Source organism: Nasonia vitripennis, assembly GCF_009193385.2.
Source record: "Nasonia vitripennis strain AsymCx chromosome 5 unlocalized genomic scaffold, Nvit_psr_1.1 chr5_random0002, whole genome shotgun sequence".
Lineage (NCBI taxonomy): Eukaryota > Metazoa > Arthropoda > Insecta > Hymenoptera > Pteromalidae > Nasonia > Nasonia vitripennis.
The window spans coordinates 2591590-2615743 of record NW_022279652.1 but is presented as its reverse complement, the minus strand read 5'-3'; the positions used below and the strand labels follow the sequence as shown (position 1 = coordinate 2615743).

The 24154-nt window shown below is 40.1% G+C and overlaps 1 protein-coding gene across 1 annotated transcript in view; it reads right to left on the bottom strand.

Annotated features, from left to right (window-relative positions):
• LOC100116976 overlaps nucleotides 1-24154 on the bottom strand; it is a 163508-nt gene that overhangs the window by 20266 nt on the left and 119088 nt on the right. Inside the window, exon 10 of the mRNA XM_032602143.1 lies at nucleotides 2924-3488. Within this exon, the coding sequence (XP_032458034.1) occupies nucleotides 2924-3488 (565 nt within the window). The remainder of the gene's footprint in view (nucleotides 1-2923; nucleotides 3489-24154) is intronic.

Sequence of the window (24154 nt, the reverse complement as noted above, 5' to 3'; positions counted from 1 at the left end):
GCGGATTCGCCTTTTGTTCGTTGCGCACGCGCGCTCGCTGCGCATGCCGCGTCGATTGCGGCCGCCTTCATACGTATTTACATGTGCGAGACTCGTGCCTCGTCACAATGTCACATAGAAGTAATGTTTGGTGGTAAATCTATGCCCGATTCAGAAAATTTTAGGCAAACATTACCAGTAGTTCAACACGGTAGTCGAATTGAAGTTAACGACAATTCAGTGAAGTATAGCAACTTATGGACGAATGTTAGACGCACGGCATTGAATGAATCACCTTCGTGTATCCAACAGCGATAACAATTTTAAACAATGGCTATTAAACGTAGGTGAAGCAAAACGTTTAAATATGATAAAGAAAATAAATTATTTGAAATACCTGTAAACATGATATCAAAAGGAGACATTGTTACAGAAATCTTTGGAAATAACATAAAAATTAATGACGAAACATTAAAGGATCAAGTAATTCTTGCTCCTAAAAACAATGGTCTAATTGATATTAATAATAAGATACTGGCTATTATGGAAGGACATTTCATTGAATATTTAAGTATAGATACAGCAGAAGAAGAAAATGGAGAAAACGTAGGTGTTATGTTACCTACAGAATTTCTGATTTCTTTAATACCTAATGTATCTCCACATAAATTACAATTAAAAATTAGAGCCATTATAAGTTTATTAAGTAATTTAATGAAGGTCTTTGTAATGGAGAACGATTAATAGTTAAACAATTTTTAAAGCATTCGATCCAAGGAGAAATTTCAAATAGAAAGAAAATCGAAAAATTAGATTTCATACCAAGAATAACTTTATCACCATCTAAAGAAGAACTATCATTTAATATGCGTCCAAAACAATTTCCTATTAGTTTAGGTTTCGCATTGACAATAAATAAATTACAAGAACAGTCATAAAATAAAGTTGGCGTCTATCTGCCAGCACCACTTTTTTGTCATGGTCAGTTATATGTGGCTCTATGTAGAGTAAAAGATAGACCATATTAAAAGTTTCTATTAATAAACAATGTCAAAGTAGAACAATCAAATATTAAAGATACAAAAACTTACACTTTGAATACTGTACACAAGGAAATATTATAAACAGTACAATATTATAACACCTGCACTATTTTCTACATGCACCAGTGGGAATATGAAAAGCAGCTGCAGCATTGTAAATCCTGCGCTAAAAATAAGAGAATCGGCTGCAGCATTTTGTAAATGCAGCGCTGGAAATATGAGAATTAGCTGCAGCATTTTTAAATGCAGCGCTGTAAATGTGAAAATCAGCTGTAGCATTTTGTGAATTCTTTGCTAAAAATGAGAGAACCGGATGAACCAACACGTCTCCATCTAAATATTTTTTGAGGCCCAAAATGTTCATAGTCAATCATTTTTTTATAAAAAGAAAACGTTATATCTAAAAAAGTGTGACGTAGGGCTAGTGGCCCGGAGAACTGGAGAAATTTTGTTTTACTTTAATACAATGTAAGATACGATGATATCCTCATTTTTTTAAAGAAAGTAAAACTGTTGCGCAAGTAACAGAAATAAACATAAATCTAATAGTGAGATATCACAAGATTTCACAAATAATTACATGCAAGAAAATGGCGAATTAGGAAAAATTTAGAACCTACTGTTGAAATTGCCAATATATGTATAAGTAAGTATCCGTGGTACGAGATGCCACCACCTTTATATAAAGTACTTATACATGGTTGTAACAGAAGCCAATAATAACATTTTTAAGAAAGCTCGAGCACACAAAAGTAGGATGAACAAAAGAATTTCGACAAACGGAGCTGTTGGATGGTATGGCCTGGAATCTCTTTTATATCCCAGTCTGAACTATCCTACAGCTCTGCCAGGCACCTCTCTAGCTTTTCTAAATTATCGCTTTTAACGTCGCGGAAAATAAACTGAAAAATTCGTTGGACAGTGAAATGTTATTAACTAGATTATCAGTATTCTAAACAAAAAGAAAAAAATTTGTCCAGTGTTAATGAACTTACCCGAATGGTCATTCATACAAGTACAAAACACATACTTCGATGCTTAACTTACATCATTGAAAGTTTATTGTGTAATATGTTTGGCAAGAACGCATCACAGTTATGAATTAAATTAAATATGTGGCACAACTAAAAAAACCCAATTGACTTCACAGGGAATCGAACCCACAACCCCTTAAGCAAGCGTGTTTCGGTCGGCCAAGGCGTGCGCCTTAGCCAATTGAGCCACGGACGCTCCATTAAATTTTCTTATCATTATCTATACATAATAAAAGCCTATGAATATCCTTATAAAAAAAAATATATATATATATATATATATATATATATTTTTTTGACAATTTTCGCATTTTTCGAACCTGTTAATCGGAACTAAAGTGATTCCTTTTGATGAGTTCATTTTTGCCCCTAGTTGTACAATGTACTATTTTTTTTTCAAGGCATTGATTTTGAAAAAAAAGTTTGCTTTTCTTTATTGTTCCAACAAGAGCGTGATTGCCATGTCAAAAACTAGCCACATCAACCCCGCTCAACGCATACGAAAAAACACGAAAATAATTCCGCGCGTTACAGAAAATATGATATGCACCAAGGACTAATTGGACTTTTTGACCTCGTGCAGTTGCAGTATGAGTTGAGGCGAGCTAGCACGAGCTAATGGCGTGTCCACTCTCTCTCTCTCTCTCTCTCTCTCTCTCTCTCTCTCTCTCCTCTCTCTCTCTCCTCTCTCTCTCTCTCCTCTCTCTCCTCTCTCTCTCTCTCTCTCTCTCTCTCTCTCTCTCTCTCTCTCTCTCTCTCTCTCTCTCTCTCTCTCTCTCTCTCTCTCTCTCTCTCTCTCTAAAAGACCACTTTACGTCTTTAGTACAAAATATACTATTATAATAATAATAAGATATTAAAGATTACCTTTATGGTTCTGCGTTTTACTATCAGCAATATCGTCAATCAGATGTAGGCAAGGAACTGGCTTCAAAACTGGTATGGAATCCCCAGTAATCTGCTTACTCATTTGATTACATTGATCAACAAATAATTCTGTTACTCGTAGTAATTCTTGAGTGACTCCCCATACAAAATGAGTTAAACTGTCGGATAATTCAGTTACACCGCCCAATATCATATTATTTGACGTTGCTGACTGCGATACATAAGTAGGTATTATTAAAAGTCTTTTAATATTCTTGCAATTTGCCAAATATTTATCAAAACCGTTTTTTACGTCAAAGTTTACTAGTTCTAATTGAGTAAGATTTCCAAGTTTAGCAATCCCTTCAAGAATATCAAAAGTACAGCATGATCCTTGTCCTTTTTCAAGACGCAGTCTTTCTAAATTATGTAAATTACTTAATACCGCAGTGCCAAATTTTTCTGGAAAATCCGAGCATTCCCCAAGTTCTAATGTTTTAAGACTGCTTAAAGATTTTAATATCTCTATTTTCTTTTTGCCGAGATCTTTGACAGATGTTAAACTCTGAAAACAATGATAAATATATTTGTCACAAGATTTATTAACTTAAACTTCCATAAAATTACCAAATTTTTGATATTTTTTGTTGATAATATGAGATTTTCTGTATAGAAAATTCTTGCTACGCTGCAAAGGAAACTACGGCAAAGGGTGCAAATACTTCCTTTAGCAGCAGCAAGACGCCAAAACGAATAAACTAAGTGGTTCAAAAATCAGCGCCCGGGTGGCAACAGCACACACGGCAAAAAGCAGCCAGAAAAGTTTAGTTATGATCTTATTATAAACAATAGAAGTTATTTTAATAGTTATATCAAATTGAAGAAAAATAATATTGTTTTCAAAATTTGATTTTAAAAAAATGTTGTAATAGTGAAAAATTTAAGTTTTGTTACAAAATTTTTTTTCTAATATTAATTTTTAATCTATATTTTCCTAATATTACTTTTACTCTCAATATCAATACATTTTTATTTCTGTAAGAAGGGAAAATTAGTAGATCTCAACCTCAATTTGTCATCTAATTACTTATGCAGAAAGCCGTAACAAACTTTACAGCGTTAGCTTTATCGTTCACGCATGTTATCGGCATAGTTTGCTGCAGCTTGCATAAATACTTTGTGCATTTGGTCCTACAGCTAATTTTGCAGATGTTCCGCAAACTTTCTGCATACTTTATGGAAACCGTTTTGCAGTTAATCGTGCGACTGCTTAAGGAGGTTCGATAGTTCCCGGCTTGCGGGGAAGAGTGACTCCCCTCGCGCGGCCCCCCGCACAGCGCAGCCCTGCTCACAGCCAACAAGCTGGCGGTTTTGTTTACGTTTTCGTTCACTACACAGAATTACTGTTGTCAATCGTTTTACAATTTTGTGCACATGTTTATAAATCATTTTCCAATAATTTACAAAGTTTTTCATTTTCTTCTTACCATTTTTGAGCAATCGCAGTCTAAGTGACCGTTTTTAAGGTTATCCCATAAGAGCCTGTGTATAAGAGCCGAACTTTGAAGGCAATTATTGCAAAAACTATACTGACAATCAATCTAATATTTTACCAACAGGTGTGTCGCATGTTTATTAACAGATTTTAATTGTTTTCAAGACATTCTAACCATTTTCATTTTATTATCGAACCTCCTTAAGGGGATGTCGTCCCAAAAAACATTGTTCTTCTATTACATAAAACTTTTTGAATAAAGTTTGCAAATGAAAAACCGAGTCTGTAGCGCCGTGGTGTTAAGTTTAATGAATCGTTCTACCGTAAGAAAAGTTCGATCGGACTTTTTGTTTATCTAAAATCTTGGAAATACTAACAGATGTTTACGTGTACTTCGTCGTACTCATGCGATTGCAGCGCCAACCTTGAAATCTAATTTTACATAAAACTTTTGAAATAAAGCTTGCAAATGAAATAGCGAGTCTGTGGCGCCGTAGTGTTAAGTTTAATGAATCGTTTTACCGAAAGAAATATTCGACCGGGCATTTTGTTTTTCCAGAAGATTGGAAATACAAAATACCCCGTGGCGGATTTGGGAAGCTTTTGCGCCGACATCCCCTTAAAATATTTTGACACGTTCCAAAAGAATTTGAAATATAAATTCTTATGATATAAGTATGCATAATTAGCACGCAAGCACGCACGCACGCACGCACACCTACACCTACACCCACACCCACACAAACACACACACGCTTTCCAAAAAAAAAAATGACAAGACGTAATGAAGGATTCGTACGCGCTAAGATCGCAGGCGTACATATTTACAGATACTATGCTTCTACTAACGCGTCGATAGAACAATTCAGACAACTGTTAGACCGGATAGTACAGGATTGTGAAACATTATGTACGATGGAGTACTTAGGCTAGAGCTACCCAAAGGGGTAACGTTTGTAGGGTTTGCAAATGACATTGCAGTAGTGGTAGTAGCGAAGCAAAAGGAACAGGTGACGAAAATCTCTATCGAGGCAGTAGGTATAATCCATGATTGGCTAAAGCAGACTGGACTTGAGCTTGCTAGCCATAACACGGAGGCTATCCTTATATCTAGTAGGAAGAAAATAGAGACAATAACGCTGAAAGTGGACGGACACGAAATAGACTCAGCCGACCATTAAGTACCTGGGAATCACCATGGACGACAGACTAAGGTTTAAGCAGCATCTCAAGAGGGTGAGCAATAAGGCAGCAAAAGTCGGTGCTGCACTATCGCGACTAATGCCAAATGTGGGTGGCCAACGCAGGGTCAAGGGTTACTCCTAGCCAGTGTATATATATATATATATATATATATATATATATATATATATATTCTATATGATCACCATGTATTTGCATCTTTAGACATAGATTTGTGGACCAATAAAAGTAGAAACTGACATTTCTACACTACACCTAGACTAAATTCTTGAAAAAATAAACTCATCACGACACTTGCTTCCATGAAATACTTGTACAATGACTCTATATATTCAATATACTATATTTTAAGCCATCACTGAGCATATGTATATATATATATATATATATATATATATATATATATATATATATTTACGCACAATGCCCATCTCGATTAAAACCTTGAATTCGGCTCGCGCTGCCTCGAGGCGCTCGCCGTGAAGTTGACGTGCTTGCGCTGCCGCTGGTGACTCAGTTGTGACGATGTGGTGAAGGGCAGAGAGATCGGGTAGAGCGATGGTCGTACTCCCTGACGTGGCTAGATCTTGATACTTCTTAAGCAGGTCAGAAAAAACTCCCTCCGCAACGTCAGCAGAGATGTTTACTGCGACGGCTGCGTGATGGATGTGGTCTGCGTCGATGAGCTTCTTCCGCTGAAGGTCAACAGCTAAGCCAAAATGCGCCAAAAAATCTGCTCCGATGATGGGGTTGCTGACATCTGCGGAGATAAATTTTCACGCTAGGGGTTTTGAAAGCGCCAGATCTAGAGACATCGCATGCGTGCCGTAGGTGTTGATGGTCGGCGCGTTGGCTGCGCTGAGCGTGAGTGGGCCGCGAACTCTCTGCTCCTTGAAATACGAGCGAGGTACGAGGGAGACTGCCAAGCCGGTGTCGATGAGGAAACGGAGTCTTGATTCCCGGTCGTACACGTGCAAGCGCTGCTCTGACGGTGCGCCAACCGCTTCTGCTTGCGGGTGCGGAGACGCGTCTAATTTTCCGCATTTGGATACATGCAGGGTTGCTTGCACGGCGTCGCCTCGTGATTGAACGTGCGATGGTACCAGCACCAACCGTTGTTCGCTGCGGGAGTGCCTGGAGCTGCCGTATTCGTCTGGCGAGGGCGTGAGCGCGAGCGGGCGCGGCCTCTGTTGTTGTTGTTGCCGTTGCTGCTAATGTTGTTCCTGGCGATGGCTCCAGTGAGCGACTCGAAGAGCGACGTCTGCTTCTGGACGGTGGAAAGAAGCTGAGTCATGGTGAGACGCAGCAACGTCAGCTCGTGCTCCTGGAGAGGCGAGACGGTACCAGATGATACGCCGCTCGATGGCGCTGAAGTCTGTTACGGGTTGACTGCTTTGACGGACATCTCCAGCGCCATTAGCTGGTCAGCGAGATTGGCGAGCTCGTCCAGCGAGGTCGCATGGAGAACGCGACACATGCGGCTGGCGTATGATGGCAGCAGGTCGAGCCACTTAACCTTGAGGGCCCCGTCGGAGATGTTGTTGTTGGCGAGGGTCCTCATGTAACCCAAGAGCTTGCTTCCAGGCAAACCTCGTTGAGCACCTGGTGGAGCTGGGTGTCGGCGGAGGCGCTGCAGGACTGCCTCTCGTAACGCCTGGTAGCGATTGGTCTGCGGCGGCTGTAAGATGATGTCCGAGACTTTGTGCGCAACATCCTGGGGCAGCTGTGAGACGACCAGGTTGTAGCGGTTGCGGTCTGATCGTACCCCATTGGCGTCGAAAGTTGCTTCCATCTGTGCAAACCACAATCTGGGGTGAAAATTCCAGTATGTTGGAAGATTACTGCGGACGACAGCCTCGACCGGTGGCTGTGGTGGTGGAAAGATGCCACCAGGGAGCATAGGCGGCGCCGGTGGCACACTGTTGTGACCGTTCATGCCGTTGCCTTCTCGATTGGCTAAATTAGGATTATCAGCGTTAAAATTCCGGAGCGGAAAATGCTGGAGCGATGCGCATATCATACCGTGCACCGCTTCGCCGGAAAAGTTGAGAGCGCGTCGAACGGCGACGCGCTAAGAAACACGGGATACGGAACGCGATGGGCCGAGCCACAGGCGTGCTGCCGAAGATCGGCAGGTGGTGCCTCGGCATAGCGTTGGAGCTCAGGATGTTAAGCTGAATGCTGCATATTATAAATTTATGGGTGATTATTTGAGGTTAGGTCACATGGAAACAGTGACTCGCATTCGTCGCTCGGACAATGTGTTTTATTTTACGCATCATCCGATTTATTCGATGGAGGTAGGACCTGACGGGAAGTTTCGAATTGTGTACAACGGTTCTTACGGAAAAATCTCTCTTAATGATGTTTTGCTGACTAGACAAAAGCTCCAGTCTGACGTGACTATTATCATCACGATTTGGCGTTGTTTCGGAGTTGTCTTTACGGCTGACATAGTAAAAGAATTTAGGCAGATAAGCATTTATCCTGACGACGTCAATTTTCAGAGAATTGTTTGGCAAGACGATGTTTTGAAGCCCATCGAGAATTTTCGTTTATTAACCGTTACCTACGGTACCAAATCTGCTCCGTATTTGTCGATTTGTACACTGTGCAACTGGCTCAGGAGGGATGTAGAGACTTTCCCCTCGCATCGCAAGTACTTCGTCACAATATGTACGTTGATGACGCTTTCGCTGGGGCAGACAGGGTTTCTGAGGCTGTTCAGATCAGAGATCAGCTTGTTGCTTTGCTCGCTTCTGTGGAAATGGAGCTAGGAAAATGGGCTTCAAATTGTGGTGAGATTTTGGACGGTATTCAAGCCGATAAGCAAAAAGAGTTGTCGTTAGATTGGGATGAGGCTGTGTCAACTTTGGGCTTGCGATGGATGCCAGCTAGTGATTCGTTTCGATTTGAGGTTAATGTACTTGCCTCTCCAAAAACTATTACGAAGAGGAGCATTTTGTCGGAAATTTCGAAGTTGTTTGACCCGTTGTGATGGCTCGCTCCTGTTCTTGTTAGAGCCAAGCTAATTCTCCAAGATTTATGGATACACGGTGTAGGTTGGGATGCGCCGCTGACTGGTGATTTGTTGCTACAATGGCAATCCTTGAGAACTGAGCTTCCTGAATTGACTCAGGTTCGTATACCAAGGTGGTTTGGATCGACTTCTCAGACTGCCTGAGAGCTTCACGGGTTTTCCGACGCATCTCAGAGAGCGTATGTGGTCGCGGCGTATATGGTAGTCCCAGAAGAGAAGGCTACCTTGATCATGTCAAAAACTAAAGTCGCTCGGATTAAAACGGAGAGCTTGCCTAGGTTGGAGCTCTGTGGAGCTGTTATGCTAATTAAGTTGCTAAAACACCTGATGGACAGTGTATCATTGAAGCATAAAGCTGTGTATTGTTGGACGGACTCGAAGGTGGTCCTGGATTGGCAGGGCAGCCACCCGTCTAGATGGCCAACTTTCGTCGCAAACAGGAGAGGCCAGATTGTGACAACACTGCCTGGTGTACAGTGGAGACTCTTCCCTATGGTGGGAGGGTCCTGGCTGGATCAGGAGAGATTGAAAGGCAGACAAGAGGAAGTTTCGCCTCCGCTGTCGTATCTGGACAAGTTTTCAAGCTATAGTAAAGTATTACGAGTCCTGGCATACTGTTATAGGTTGCGGTTCAATGCAGCCAAGCCGAAGAGAGATCGTTGCGCAGGGCCACTGACTGCTGAGGAGATGAATGCGGCTCGAGTGGGACTGACCCGCTACATCCAGGCGTAGCATTTTGAGAAGGAACCTCAGGCCATCGAGAGTGGCCAGAAACTGACTACTCGAAGCCCACTGCTTCGCTTGGCTCCGATAATATGTGAGCGAGGTTTGCTCAGAGTCGGAGGTCGGTTGCAGAACTCCTTTCTGCATTATGACGAGATGCACCCGGATATCCTTCCTGGCTCCAGTCTGATAGTAAAGAAGTACGTTGAGGAGGTGCATCGAGAAACGATGCACGACGGCGTGCAGTTGATGCTCAGCTGCGTGAACAGGACGTACTGGATTCTTAGAGGACTAAGAATCGTCCGAGGAGTGTATCAAAGATGCCTGCGCTGCATAGGCAACATCAAATGGCGCCACTCCCGGCTGTACGAGTTGCTCCGTAGAGACCGTTTTTGGCTACGGATGTGGATTACGCAGGTCCATTCCCTATTCTGTTCTCTCGAGGCTGAAAAGCCAAGCCTACTAAGAGCAATGTTTGTATATTCATTTATATGGTGATTCGGGCCGTACACATAGAGGTTGTGTCGGACCTGACAACCGCAGCATTTCTAGTTTCTTTTCGGCGATTTACTGCGCGCCGCGGTCTGAGCGAGGTCGTGATGAGCGACAATGGCACAAACTTCAAAGGTGCAGCTACTGAAATAGATCGACTGTTTCAGAGCTCGTCTGCGTTTTCCCAGGAGGTGGCGGAGGCTTTGCTCAAGGACAATACTAAAAATCCTAGGACCCCACACTTCGGAGGATTGTGGGAGGCTTCGGTCAAGAGTTTCAAGCACCACTTCCGCAGAGTGATTGGAGAGACGCGCTTGACATTCGAGGAGATGACCACGGTGGCTGCGCAAATTGAGGCGTGCTTGAATTCGCGGCCGTTGTGCCCAATCAGCTCCGAGCCTACCGACTTAGTGGCTCTTACTCCAGGGCACTTTCCAATTGGCCCACCTTTAAGGGCGCTACCCGAACCCTTTCACGAGGTCGATCTGAATTCCAGGGTTTGCAGACGGCGTCACCTCTCGACTATGCGGAATCATTTCTGGTCTAGATGGAGGACGGAGGTGCTCCATCACCTGCAGCAGCGCAACAAATGGCTCTACCCCGGTCGCCAGCTGGTCGAGGGCGACTTGGTGTTGCTAAAGGAGGACCTCAGCCCACCTGCCTACTGGCCTATGGGGAGAGTCACGAAGGTACACCCTGGACGAGATGGTCAGATACGAGTCGTAACGGTCAGGACGGCCACGTCCGAGCTGCAACGCCCAGTGGTCAAGGTGATTTACCTGCCCACGGAATCCGAAGCTGAAAGGGTCCATTCGCGTCTCAAGGAGATGTCTAATCAAGAGTAAAGAGCTCCAGTCATCACTGAAGACACACAACAACACGCACTTTTTAGAATCGATAGCTCGTGATTAGTAGTTCTCTTTCAATCTTAGTAAAATTTAAAGTTTGTTTGAGTTTTGTTACTGAAGATTGAAATTTAGTAGTTTAACTTTTCCAATTCGAACAAGTCGATCCAAGTCAGAGTCAAATATCTGACTGACCCTGCTTCGCAATCTTGGCGTTCCTGTATGTGCAGCTCGTGAATCACTGTACGAAGCTTTCTGAACGTGTGGATGCTGGTCAGCTGTTGGGTAGCTTTGCGCAGCTCCCTGCTTTGGTGGCTCTTCGTGCACCTCTTCATGGACTTCTTCCGGTTCGACATTGGTTCGTACATCATCCTGACGCAGTTTATCATTATACAAGAAATTTTCTTCCCTAAAAGTGACATTACGTGAAACAATTACCTTCTTAGTTTCGGCATCATACAGTCGATAATTGCACGAATCGTTCTGGTAGCCGGCCACGATCATCTTCTTCACCTTATAGTCCAGTTTTTTCCTAAACATCGCCGGTATAAGCGCATAAGCCGTAGCACCGAAAACTCGTAAATGTGAAATTACAAGCTTCTTGTCTGTCCAAACCTCGTAAATTGTAACGATTTTACATTTTCGATTCGGGGTGCGATTCAACAGGTACACCGCCGCTGCTACTGCTTCACCCCATAGATGGTGTGGCAGATTTCTTGCGTTGATCATGGTCCTTACACACTCTACGATCGTGCGATTTTCTCTCTCTGCATGTCCGTTCTGCTGCGGGGTGTAGGGTGCTGTTGTCTCGTGAATAATGCCTTTCATCTCCATAAATTGCTTCATTTCTTTGCTGCAAAATTTAAATCCGTCGTCAGTCCGTAACCTCTTTATAGTGTGGCCACGCTGATTCTGCATCAGTGCTTCAAATTTCCTGAAATTATCATACGTATCAGACTTCTGTTTTAATAAATATACGACCCGATAGCCAGGCACGTCGTCCTTAAAATTTAAAAAATAGCGCGCACCACCAAGAGAATACACCGGCATGGATTTACACAAATCGGCATGAAAAATTCTCCCACCTGATATTGGGAGTTAACCTCGCCAGACCGTTATGTAGAATCTTGACCTCGATTTTTCTTGAGATCTGAAACCAGGAGAACATCTTGTAGTTATCCAGCTATCCATCTGCCATCAATGTATCTTTCGATCTCTATACAGCCACGGCCTCTGACCTCGCATCGTCTGCCATCGCCCAGGATAACATTCCCCATAAATCGGAGCAAAAGCATAAAAAAAATTCGCTCGCGACGTCATGTGGCACGAAGCACCACTGTCTGAAAGCAAAACGTCTGTTATCTCTTGATTTAAAATTTTAATCTTCTCGATACAGAGAGCAGCGATTTCTGAATCGTTTGATTGAATGTTTGTGTTTGTCACGCTCATCCAGAGGTTTGTAGACTTGTACAATACATGCCTAGAAGAGGGAACATTCCCCACAAACTGGAAGAAACAGCAACTAGTGCTTCTGCCAAAGGGAAAGAAACTCTCCCAGGAGTCCTCATCATACAGATCGCTCTGCATGCTGGATACCCCAGGCAAGATCCTGGAACGCATTATCTGCGTCACAATAGATCATTATATAGAAGGAAAAGGTGGATTAGCGGAACACCAATATGGCTTCAGAAAGAAGCGCTCAACCCTGGACGCAGTTAGTCTAGTAATTGACACTACACAAACAGCGATAGAGGGGAAAAAATAGAAGGGAGAAAAAAGAAGTATTGCGCCATAGTTACATTAGATGTTAAAAATGCATTCAATTCGGCCAGATGGAGTGAAAGACACGAGGCACTTCGGAAGCAGGATGTGCCCTTATATATAAGAAGGATGATGTCCGACTACTTGAAGGACAGAATCTTATTATATGACACTGAGGACAGTGCCAATACACCAAGACGTATAAATATACAGGAGGCGTCCCCGAGGGTCAGTACTTGGCCCACCGACCTGGAACATCAGTAGTGGTAGTACCGAAACATAAAGAAGAGGTGACAGACATAGCTGAAGTGTCAACCCGTATAATAAACGAATGGCTAACAGAGACGGGTCTGGAATTAGCTAGTCACAAAACGGAAGTTATCCTCATTTCCAGTAGGAGGAAATAACACTGACGGTGGATGGACATGAGATCGTTTCTCAACTAACCATCAAATACTTGGGCATCACTTGAACGTTCCTTTTTACGGCTGGGTGTTTTTTCACCCGGCCGTAAGAGGAATGAGTTTAGTCGGTGTGGATCCGACACACGGCTAACATTGGGGATAGGGCTGTCTCGACGACCCCATAAACAAGGTCATGCTATGGTCTTTCTGAGATTTTTCTCAATACTTCTTTCTCCAAAAGAGAAACAAAAAACACACACACTCACTCACATAAACTCCGCTACGCAGCACTGTAGTCTGAATCGACTTTTTTGGACAAAAAGCAATAGCGCCTAGTAGAATAGGGCTACCAAAAATAATCGGGGTGATTTTTGAAGGTCTGATGATGTACTTTTATGGAAAAAAACTGTTTCCTGTGTGTGAAAGTGAAAGTGAAACTCACAAGGTTGTGGAAACGACTCAAAGAGAAGGAAAGAAAGGGAAGGTAAAGCAAGGCCCGTCGTCATCAGGGACCCAAACTCCTAATCCGGCTATGCAAGGCGATCACTTGACGGTCCTGAAGGATACAATCAGGAAAACCATCGAGTACGCCGAGGGCAGAACCAACGTGCACGGGCCGATTAAAACGGGCCTCGCGAAGGCGATGGAAGAGTTAGAAAGATCGAGAAAAAAAGCACGTCTCTCTTAAAGTTGCCAGAGCTTCGCTTAGGAGAAGAATTTCTTGGACCAAGAACGAGCTGTCAGGAGAGTTTGGCGAGCATTGTGAGTGTCAAGAGCATAGACAGCAACTCGTCAACGAAACAAATCGCAGAATACAGAGAGTCTCGGCAACAAGCTATACAAGCGAGTAATAAAGAAGAGGAGTGCATAGGAAAAATGGGGAAAAAAGTAGACGAACTTATCAGAGACTGTCAATCTGCACTAAGGGATGTAGGTCGTATAGCAAAGCAAGCAGAACAACTTAAAGTTCCGTTAGAGGAACTAAAAGAAAAGCACGAAAAAGAAAATTTCGAAGATGAAAGCTATCAAGATGCCGTTGAATACTATCAAGCGTGGCACAAGACACGAGAAAAAGCGAGGAGAGGTTCGCGAGGACGGCTCCTTAAGGACGCGGTCTTAGCTAGTGCCGGAAGCAAGAGGTCAAAAGAAAGCCCGACCAATAGCCCTAAAGAGAAGAGCGTGGAAAAGCACGTCAGAAAGAGGCAACAACATGAGAAAGCAGCAATGCAACGTGAGACTTTCACCTCGAGAGTGCCTCACAATGCATCAGAGCCACTGGCGAAAGCCAGGCCCAAAAAAATAAGCGTTCAGAAGGGGTGCTAGTTAAAGTGGGGCAAAAAAAGACGTATGTGGAAGTCTCAAGAAAAATCCGAAAGGAAGTAAACCCGGACACCACTGAAACGATTATGCTGGGAGTCAAGCAAACAAGACGTGGAGACGTCCTCCTTAAACTAGGGAAAGGGTCTGACAGGACATTGTTTACTGCGGAAGTAGAAAAAGCAGTACTGGGCCTTGGACAGGTCAAAAAGGAAGAACGAAAGGCCAACCTAGAAATAAAGGACATGGACTCGGAAGCTACGGAAAAAGAGGTGAGAGCAGGAATAGGAGGAGCCCTCAGAAAGCTGGACAATGGTAGGAGGGTGACCCTACTGAAGCCTAACATGAGATGTTAGAATGGTCATAGTGATACTCGGCGAGAGAGAGGCCGAAAAGTTACTAGAGATAGGGCACATCCGCGTGGGCCTTGTAAGTTGCAGGATCAGGAAGCGTGTAGAGGTAGTGCGGTGCAACAAGTGTCTAAGCTTCGGACACTGAAAGTGCTGGATGTAACAGCATCGAGAACATAGCAACAAGAAGACAGCGTTAATGCAGAAAGAAGAAGACGAGTTTGTCTCTGAACCCCCAATCACTTCGGTGGATGGGGGATGTATGGAAATGTCAAACCCTAAAGAAGAAGTCAACTAGGTTAATTAAGGAGATGTCGGCGCAAAAGCTTCGCAAATCCGCCACGAGGTATTTTGTATTCCAAACTTCTACAGACTCGGTTTTTCATTTGCAAGCTTTATTTAAAAAGTTTTATGTAAAATTAGATTTTAAGGTTGGCGCTGCAATCGCAGTACGATGAAGTATGCGTAAACATCTGTTCGTATTTCGAAGATCTTAGGAAAATAAGAAGTCTGATCGAAATTTTCAGTTCCGTCATTGCCCGTTTTCGTGAATATCTTGCGCCACACTGTTATCTATGCTGTATTGGTTGTGACTTGTATGTGTTACACTGAAAAAAAAAACACAGTCATTGCTGCTGTAAAGTCCGGTAGTTTTAACCGTTTTGCCACTTTAACGACTGTTTAGTAAGAACAACGGTGTGCCACTGGTAATTTTGGCAAGTCTTCGTACAATGACGGATTACTGGTGCAAGTTCAGTTAAAATGGCTGTGTTTATTTTCAGTGTAACTCATTTTCAAAAATGTACATTTGAATAAATGTTTAACGCAGTATACAGTTGAACACACTTCAACGTTAATGTGACAGTTACATTTCAATAATAATATAATACCTCAAGTTCCTCAATAATAATTTTATCAAAATTTAATTTGAATTCAGCAAATCTTATTGCGTGAGTAGCATTTCTTATAATTGAAATTTCAGCAATTGTTTCAAAATAAATTTCATTTTTATAATCTTTTGATATTGGAAAAAATGATAAAGTTAATGTATCATACATTCTAATCAAATGTTCTCGCATTTTACTGATATTAAATTGAACATTACATGGGAAAATATTTAATACAATAGCGACTGTAAATAATGTAGCAAAAACACCGCAATTATAATTAGTCCAATACTGTACTTGTTCAAAAGATATGCGTAAATTATCTTTATTCGTAAACAGCCTATGAATAAAAATTGTATGATCATCATTAAGACATTTTTTGTTAATACTATCAAAAATTCGTATTACATTGCGTTTGTACACAAACAAATCCAGTGTTCGTTTGTACTTAAACCAGAAAAAAGTATTCTAATATATTCTTTATGTCTATCAATAAGTTAAAAATGAGACAACCTCTAAAAATTAACCGTAGATTACATATCAAAAATCAAGTAAAATTTTGAAATGCTGTTGAATTCAAATATATGGTTATCATTTAATTGACTTTTAGAAATAGAATAATTTCCAATTCCTTTTAAAATAAGTACATCTATAGTATCATAAATTGTCGTACAACAGCAAATAATCTATTTTTCATTTTCATTTTTATCAGGTATTTCTGCAATAATTAATTGGTTGAAGTGATTTGCAGCATACATTTTTTACATCTTTTTAAAACAAATGTCACATCGAATGTGACAAATTGACGTATAAAACTACAAATTTTGATACATTAGAAAATCACATCAATGTTCTCACTGGTGATAAATAACTATATGCATGGATGACTTTGTTAATAACATAAAAATTTCACGTTGCTTACTAGATAATATATAAAATAAAACAATATTTAAACACAAGATATGTAAGCCCTCCAGAAGCAATGTATCGTCTACTACAATATGCAATGTACGTTTTATCACACGTGATTTACCGATTAGCTGTACATTTAAAAAATGAACAGTTTGTATTCTGTAAGGAAGGATCGTAGAAAGAGACCACTCGGGGCCTAGCTGGGGAAAACCCAGGTTGCGGCTCAAGTCTTTATAACCTAACGTTCATCAGAACTCAGGTCAGAAGACCGAGCTTTCTTGTAAGCCAGAGTGCGAGAGCTATGGCAGTCTCAGCATTGCCTCGATCGAGTGAACATCGAGCGACAGCAACAGTGCAATTTTCTAAACTCTTATTTTTTCAAATATAACTTAACTTATTTTAGAACTACTTTCAGTGTTCGCTTTTTTTCTATGTCCAAACCTCGTTCCTACTGAACAAAACACATTACTTGTATGTTGATATATTATATTTTTACGTTTTCAATGAAAAAACAAATAAATGGACACGAAGAAAAAGTTTCGAAGCCAATTATAAGTAGAATGTACTTTGTATATCCGAAGGATCGTGAAAAAATTTTTTAAAGATTATTATTACATGTAAAAGAAGCTTAATCTTATAAGGAATTAAAAACATTAGAAAATATTACATATGCAACATTTCATGAAGTAGTAGTAGCTAGAAAATTAATAACCACTGATAAAGAATGGGACAATTGCTTGAAAGAAGCAATCAAGGTTAAATTTTCTAAAGCTCTGTGTAATCTGTTTGGTTATATATGCGTATTTCATAACCCAGTAAATGTTAAAGAATAATTTGACAAAAATAAAGCATATTTTTACAGTCCATTGTTAACTAAAGAAATACATGAATATATCTCACTAAAACATATCAATGTATATAAATTAATAAATCATCCCCTATTATATATATATATATATATATATAAGGCCCAAAATTTTCAAGACCCAAAAATTCTAAGGCCCAAAATTATATCTGCCTCAAAGATGATGTCCAGGTGTCAGGGTAACTCCTAGATGTTAAGTTATTGAGAAAAGATGTGAATATCTTCACCGTACACAGGTACATTAAGCACTTTAATATAATTAATATAATAATATAATAGTAGAAGTAGATTCTTTCAGAGGGAAAATCATCGTTACGTCTGGTGACATTAAGCAAACACTTCCTATAGTACGCCATAGCAATCGAACAAAAATAATGAAGTTATATGTGAAAAGAAGTAAATTATGGTTATCTTTCATGAAATTATCATTAAAGAAAATTTGAGATTACAAAATAAAGATAATGTATTTAAAAATTGGGTTCTCGATGTAGGAACAAATAAAAATGCACCATATACATCGAATGTACTGAGAAACATGGCTAAAAGAGAAACGCTTTGCTTTTCACATAAGGCACTCGCCGATTTTTAAAGGTCTGCTGATAAACACACGTATGTTCACACACATAGACGCACTCACGCGCGCACACGCACGCACGCATACACAAAGTATGCAGATATTCAAATATTATTGATAAATTCATTAAACTGTAATGGGGTAAGACTCGACGATGAGAGAAGACATCGTCTTTTTCCCGGTTCTGATTACCGGTTGTGTTACCGAATTGTATTTCGAATATACTAACCATGTTTTATAGAAGAAATTCGTATTCTTACAAAATAGATCAATTTTTCAGATTCGTCAATTGCATAATCTAAATAAAACTACTCAGTTGCATTTGAATACTTTTATTAGATTAGAAAATAATAATCAACGAAAATTTACGCAATAGCATTATTCCAGTTAAAAAAACAGACTAAACTATTCCTGATAAATGTTGCACTACAGGATAATACTTATTTAACATGGTAGGTTAGTATTTATTTGTTTTTGTTCCTTTTGGCGTGTAACGGGCCTAATCTTCTGTCACGACAGTGGCGACGCTTTCATCTGTCTAGCAGCCAACGCTATGCCGGAGCCGGAATAGCAGTATGACACTGCAGGAGCTGTACGACATTCCCGCCATCTACGACATGCAGTATAACACTTATGACGGTTTAGGTCGCGTTGTTGCGCCCTATAGTTTTTGACTTCTTGAACGACGAAAGCGCCACTGTGTGCTCTCTCTTATATAGATGTGTTCTTATCTAAATATTTCTTAATTCTTTTAATGAGGTTAAGGGGTCCAGCCTGAGTTAAATCCTACAAAAAAAAAACAACAAAATATTCGTCCGATAAAAATTTTTTCTTTTCACATCAATTTAAAAACAAAAAATATCTCCTGAAAATATTTACACTATACACTATTTCTACCAAGAAATATCATATATATACTACACAAAAACACTGCCCAAAATTCATGACATTTTACTATATAAATAAGTGTTTTTAGTCACTTGCCACGGCTTTGTGAAAAATCTGGACCGTCTTATTTACTCTGCCCGGGCTTAAAATGTACCTTAAACATGCCCCCTCAGACCTAATGAAAGACATTTTTTAATTTACGAAAAAAGAACAAAATTTTATTAGACGAATATTTTTTCGTTTTTTTTTTTTTTTGCAGAATTTAACTCAGGCTGGACCCATAAATGAGATATATATTTATGGAGAAAATATCATTCTGTGCGTTAAAAATATAAGCTAATGTCTTTTAGCAAATTAATAATTTTCAGATTTTCCGTAAAAGCCATGGAGTCATGCTAGCCAATTGTGTAAGCAGTGAAGTTGCCTTTGATAACTAATAGTGTTATTCTAGTTACATTTATGTAGTTTATGATTCGGATCGTTTGTCCAATTTCAATATTAAAGTTTACACTCTACATTTATTTAGTATTTTCGTTTTTAGTTTGTTTGGACTTTTCAATTTTAAATTGTAAATTGTATTGCATGAATTATTGGTGCATAATAATATTGTTTAATAGTTTTAATTTTTCTCTAGTTATTAGTGATATATGTGCGTGTATGTATTATGATGAGGAACGTTGTTAACTCGTCATAAACTGCCCAGCATACAATAATTATATCATATTACTGTACAATAGTTGCATGGTTCAGGTGAGCGGCGGCAGAGCAATGAGAGAGAGAGAGAGAGAGAGAGAGAGAGAGAGAGAGAGAGAGAGAGAGAGAGCGCACACCGCGACGGTAGTATACGCGCGACGGTAGTATACGCGCGACAGATTCGTTCGGGCTAGCCTACTGTACAGGCGGTTTTTCGCTAGATCGCGTGTATTGATCCTTCGACCCTTGAGACGCGCTAAATCGAATTGTGTGTGACCTTTCCCGAGACTACGGCTACTCCGAGGTTCTTCGTGCGTTATCGCCTTGAACCTGTTTATCTTGCGACTACGCTACCTCGCCTGCGAAGGAGACGTCCTGGGGCTGGAGCTGGTTTCCGAGAGCGAGTGGAATCGACGAACCGTAAGTGTCAGCTCTCTACTTCTCTCTCTCTCTCTCTCTCTCTCTCTCTCTCTCTCTCTCTCTCTCTCTCTCTCTCTCTCTCTCTCTCTCTCTCTCTCTCTCTCTCTCTCTCTCTCTCTCTCTCTCTCTCTCTCTCTCTCTCTCTCTCTCTCTCTCTCTCTCTCTCTCTCTCTCTGGCTACGCCGTTCGTCTGCGTCTCACACATCCGCGTGTGTGATCCTGTAACATATCTTGGAGTCAACAATATATTCATTCTCTAATTTACTTTAAATCTGTGTTTGGCGTCGGTTATTTCTGCGAATCCGCTCCCCGTCTCCTCATAAACTAAGTTCCCTGCCACCTCTGCGTATGGCTTCACGATACGCGTGCATGAAAGCTGCAGCTAGCCGTACTCGACCTTGTCCGGTTCACTACGAGCCTCTACACATCACGAGAAAACGAGACCTTGTCTCGATTATCACAAGGTGATTGTCCCGACGTCAGTTGCACTGCATGCAGCTAACGTCTGCGCGACTGCTGTCGAAAACTCCACCCCGTTATAGTAAATAATTTGTTAAATTGCACAAGTTTTCCATGTATGCGTATCCTGCCCTCAATAAAGTACCTAAATGGAATTATTAGATAAGTGATTTATTATAAATCAAAAACAAAAATTATTGTTAAAACCTTTTTTATTGATCATTTACTTTTTGGAATTTATTTTAATGTTGCAGGTTCTTTAATGTTTATGATGTTTGTAGCAGATACATTTTCCTATCAGCCTCTTTACTAATAAAGTATATTATTTTTAATTTATTGAAATTATTATTTATTTTGTAAATAAATTACTGTTGCATTTTATTACAAAGTATAATGTCATTGATTTATTTTATTATAATCAACAATTGCATAATAATTTTTTATGGTTAAAATTATGATTAAAATATTGTTCTCATTTTAATTTAACTTTAAAACTCTAAACTTATAATAAAAATAATAGAGAACCGTTAACAAATATGCTTTACAAAATTTTATTGATAAAAAAAGTAATGCGGGCTTTGTAATATAGTCAGTCTTAATCCTTTAAAACGCAGAGAGCCTTAATAGGAATCAATTAAAAAACTGCATAGTAACCATATAATCAGTAATCAGTTAAATTATTCAAGTAGACTGAAGCAAAAGTAAAAAAATAAAATTTAGCTTCGCGTTCAAATTTAGTGGCACAGAATTCAGTATAGAAATATGAAAATTACGTTCGTCAATGATTTTCCCCTGGACCACAGAAGTATTGTTTAACCATGTTGCTTGTTGGGAATCAGTGTCGGAGGGCCGCTTGTGCAAAGCTTGCTCTGTCTACGCCACATAGAAAAAAACACACACACGCACACACACGCACACACACGCACACACACATATATACATGAAATCCAGAAAATTTTACAAAAAAACTCTAAGTGGTTTTAGTGGAAAATGCATCCCTGAAGAACAAATCATCAAAAATCAAAAATAGGCAAAAACTGCTTAAAACTTGACGTCACGCTTGGTAAGTCTAGCAGCATCAACAAGTCGCTCTGCTTATTTAACATTATTCTAATGTGTTTTCTCACTCGAATAAGTGATTTTTCACAGCAAGAAGGATCCTCTATCTGGCTCGCACGCTAGAACTGAAAAATCACGACTTTTTCGTGTGTTTTATGAGCCTAGAGGAATTCTTTTCGCAAGCGGGAGACAACATAAACTCATCTGTCGACAACTATACAATTACTGCCAGCGAACATCCTCAAAGCTGTTTCATCAAGCGGACATAACATCGGCACTCAACATCGATAAAGAGGGAAAGAAAAATCTCGTTTATTTTAATTATCAGCTCCAAATTCTACTGAATGAAGGTCTTCTACAGAGAATTTTAAAGTTTAGATACTAATAGCTCTTTTTCTCTAAAGAGCGCGAGATCAGTCGTCACCGTCGCTGCGCGTCTGATTCCAATCTTCGCCACCAGGGTGCAACACCATCGACAATTGTTTCGAACGTAATCGAGGGCTACTAGGTATAAGAGCAGTGTGCCAAATTTAATTTTATTAATATTTATTTTGCCTAGTATTAGTTTAGCGAATGTTTCTGCGCCATTCGATTCTCACATGCGCGAATCAACAAGGCGATTCGTGGCTTCAGGCCAATACGGTTAGGGGTGATTTTATAATCATTCCTAGACTGCCACAACCTCCTCTAGGAGTCTTTACTCCGCGGATTTTAAGGGTCACTCACAGTGCGGAGAGGCTAAAGGGCCGATCTGTGACTGCCAGGCTAAAGAGTCGTGTAGTGGGAGGCGTTAGCGCGTGTATGACTACGCTTACAGCTATAGATATAGAGGAGCGCGCACACTGCTTCGAGTCCCTTCGGTAGTCCTTAATTAAGCGCCTTTGTTTTGGCGGGCTCGGGTTTTCGGCAGCTCGAGTGCTCGGGCCTGCAGGGGAGCGAGAGTGCCAGGCGTCTTCACTTCGCTCTAACTCTTCATCAGTTAGCTCCGAATCCAAAAATCTACTTACGTTCTATTGCTCATTTTTTAATTAAGTTTCTTTTAAGTTTGCGTTTTAGTTTTTTTTTTTCGTAGGCTATTTTTTCGTTTTTGTATAGATTTATAGTTTATTTCAATATATTTTTTGTAATTTCAAATTAATAGTTTGAGTTTTATTTATAAACTTTTTTACTTGACTTAATTAAATTTATTCCTGAACAACACTGGACAAACTTTGGCACCTCTGACTGATCGGCCATGGTGATTTTGGCGCGTGATTCAAAAATCTGCTAGAGCGGGAGTTTTGAAAATTATAAAACTTTTCCTTTCTCTTTAAAAATTTTGTTAACTTTTCTAAGCTGAAAAATAGTACAATTCCTCACATGCCAAGATAGCGCCGGGACAGAACAAGCCTCCTGACAGATGTCGCAGTAATTATGCATATTGTAAGCATAAACCAGCAACAATAGCAGTGTGCGTTATTTGTTAGTTCCTCAAGCAAAACAACCAAAATTATAAATTCGCTGGCAATAATCTTATAGTTTGCCCCGAACACAGCTCAAAACGTAACCTCAAAAATTGATGAGGAAGTATGAAGCGAATCTGCCTCACTCTTAATAGCGCAGATTAAGCTAAAAAATCGAAAAATGTGAGAAATGATCTATTGGCTAAGAATAGTGACAAAACTCAAGACTTACAAGAGGCTGAATCTATCGAAGAAAGTGATATTGAACTTTTAAGAACTGAAAACATGCTGTTGAAAAGTTAGTGAGCGAACTAACTGAAAAAAGTGACCTTCTTATAGAAAAATTTCAAAACATCAAGAGTGGGACTGACGTTAATTTTCGCAGAGGCCAAGGAAATCGAGGACATCAATGAAAGGAATTTCAGTAACTTTGAAAAGAACGGAGAAGTCCTGCATATGTACAAGAACAAGCACAACAACTTGACTACTGTTCTGATGGAAGTTCTAGTTCCAGTTCCTGTTAAAAAACAACAAGTCAAAATTGTTTTAGCGACAGATACAATTATGTACATAAATAGTTTTGTCACGTGTGTACACGCGTCATGGATTTCTAATTACTATAAGAAGACGAGTAACTCTGTAAATAAGCGTAGCACATATATATTTAGATTTAGATTATAGACTTAGATATGTTTTATTTTTGTACATTTTTACAGAAAGGATACAAAAAATAGCATAAATTTTGTGTAAGTGTGCTAGGTATGGAATGAAATGAAACGAGATGAAGGAATGTGTGTCTGCGTAAAAATGATGTATTTTCCAGTTCAAAGAAATATTTTTTATCTGCTTGTTTAAAGTGCGATATGGATAGTGTGTTGCAAAGGTGTGATGGAAGAGTGTTCCAAAGATAGGAAGCGCTGATGAAAAATGAATTCTTCAGCGTCTCCGTCTTGAAAGCCGGGATATCCAAGGGGATTACCTCACCCCTAACACACTGGCAGGCACTGATGTGTTGAAGATGTGTTCATCCCTCCTTACACCATAGATATAACGAATTTCCCCGTTGACAAGTTTCTAGAGTTTGTTGTCCAACTATTGAGGCAGGTCACAGAAAGCCAATGAACAATAGTCAATGATCGGAAATAGGAGTGCTTGCACAAGGTGTTGGCGCAGTATAAGGTTAGTGCTCTTGTAACACCCCGTACAAGCTTCGCAAAAAGTTATAAAAAATCAAACACTAAAATTTATTGAATGACATTTTAGATTGTACGAGAGCATCTTGCGATCCCCTACTCTCTATATGAACGCTACGCGCCACAGCTGACAGGTGAGCTCACAGCAGCAGAACAACAGCAGCGCTACAAGCCAGCCAGCAGCAGCAGTAGGCAGCAAAAAGAAAGCG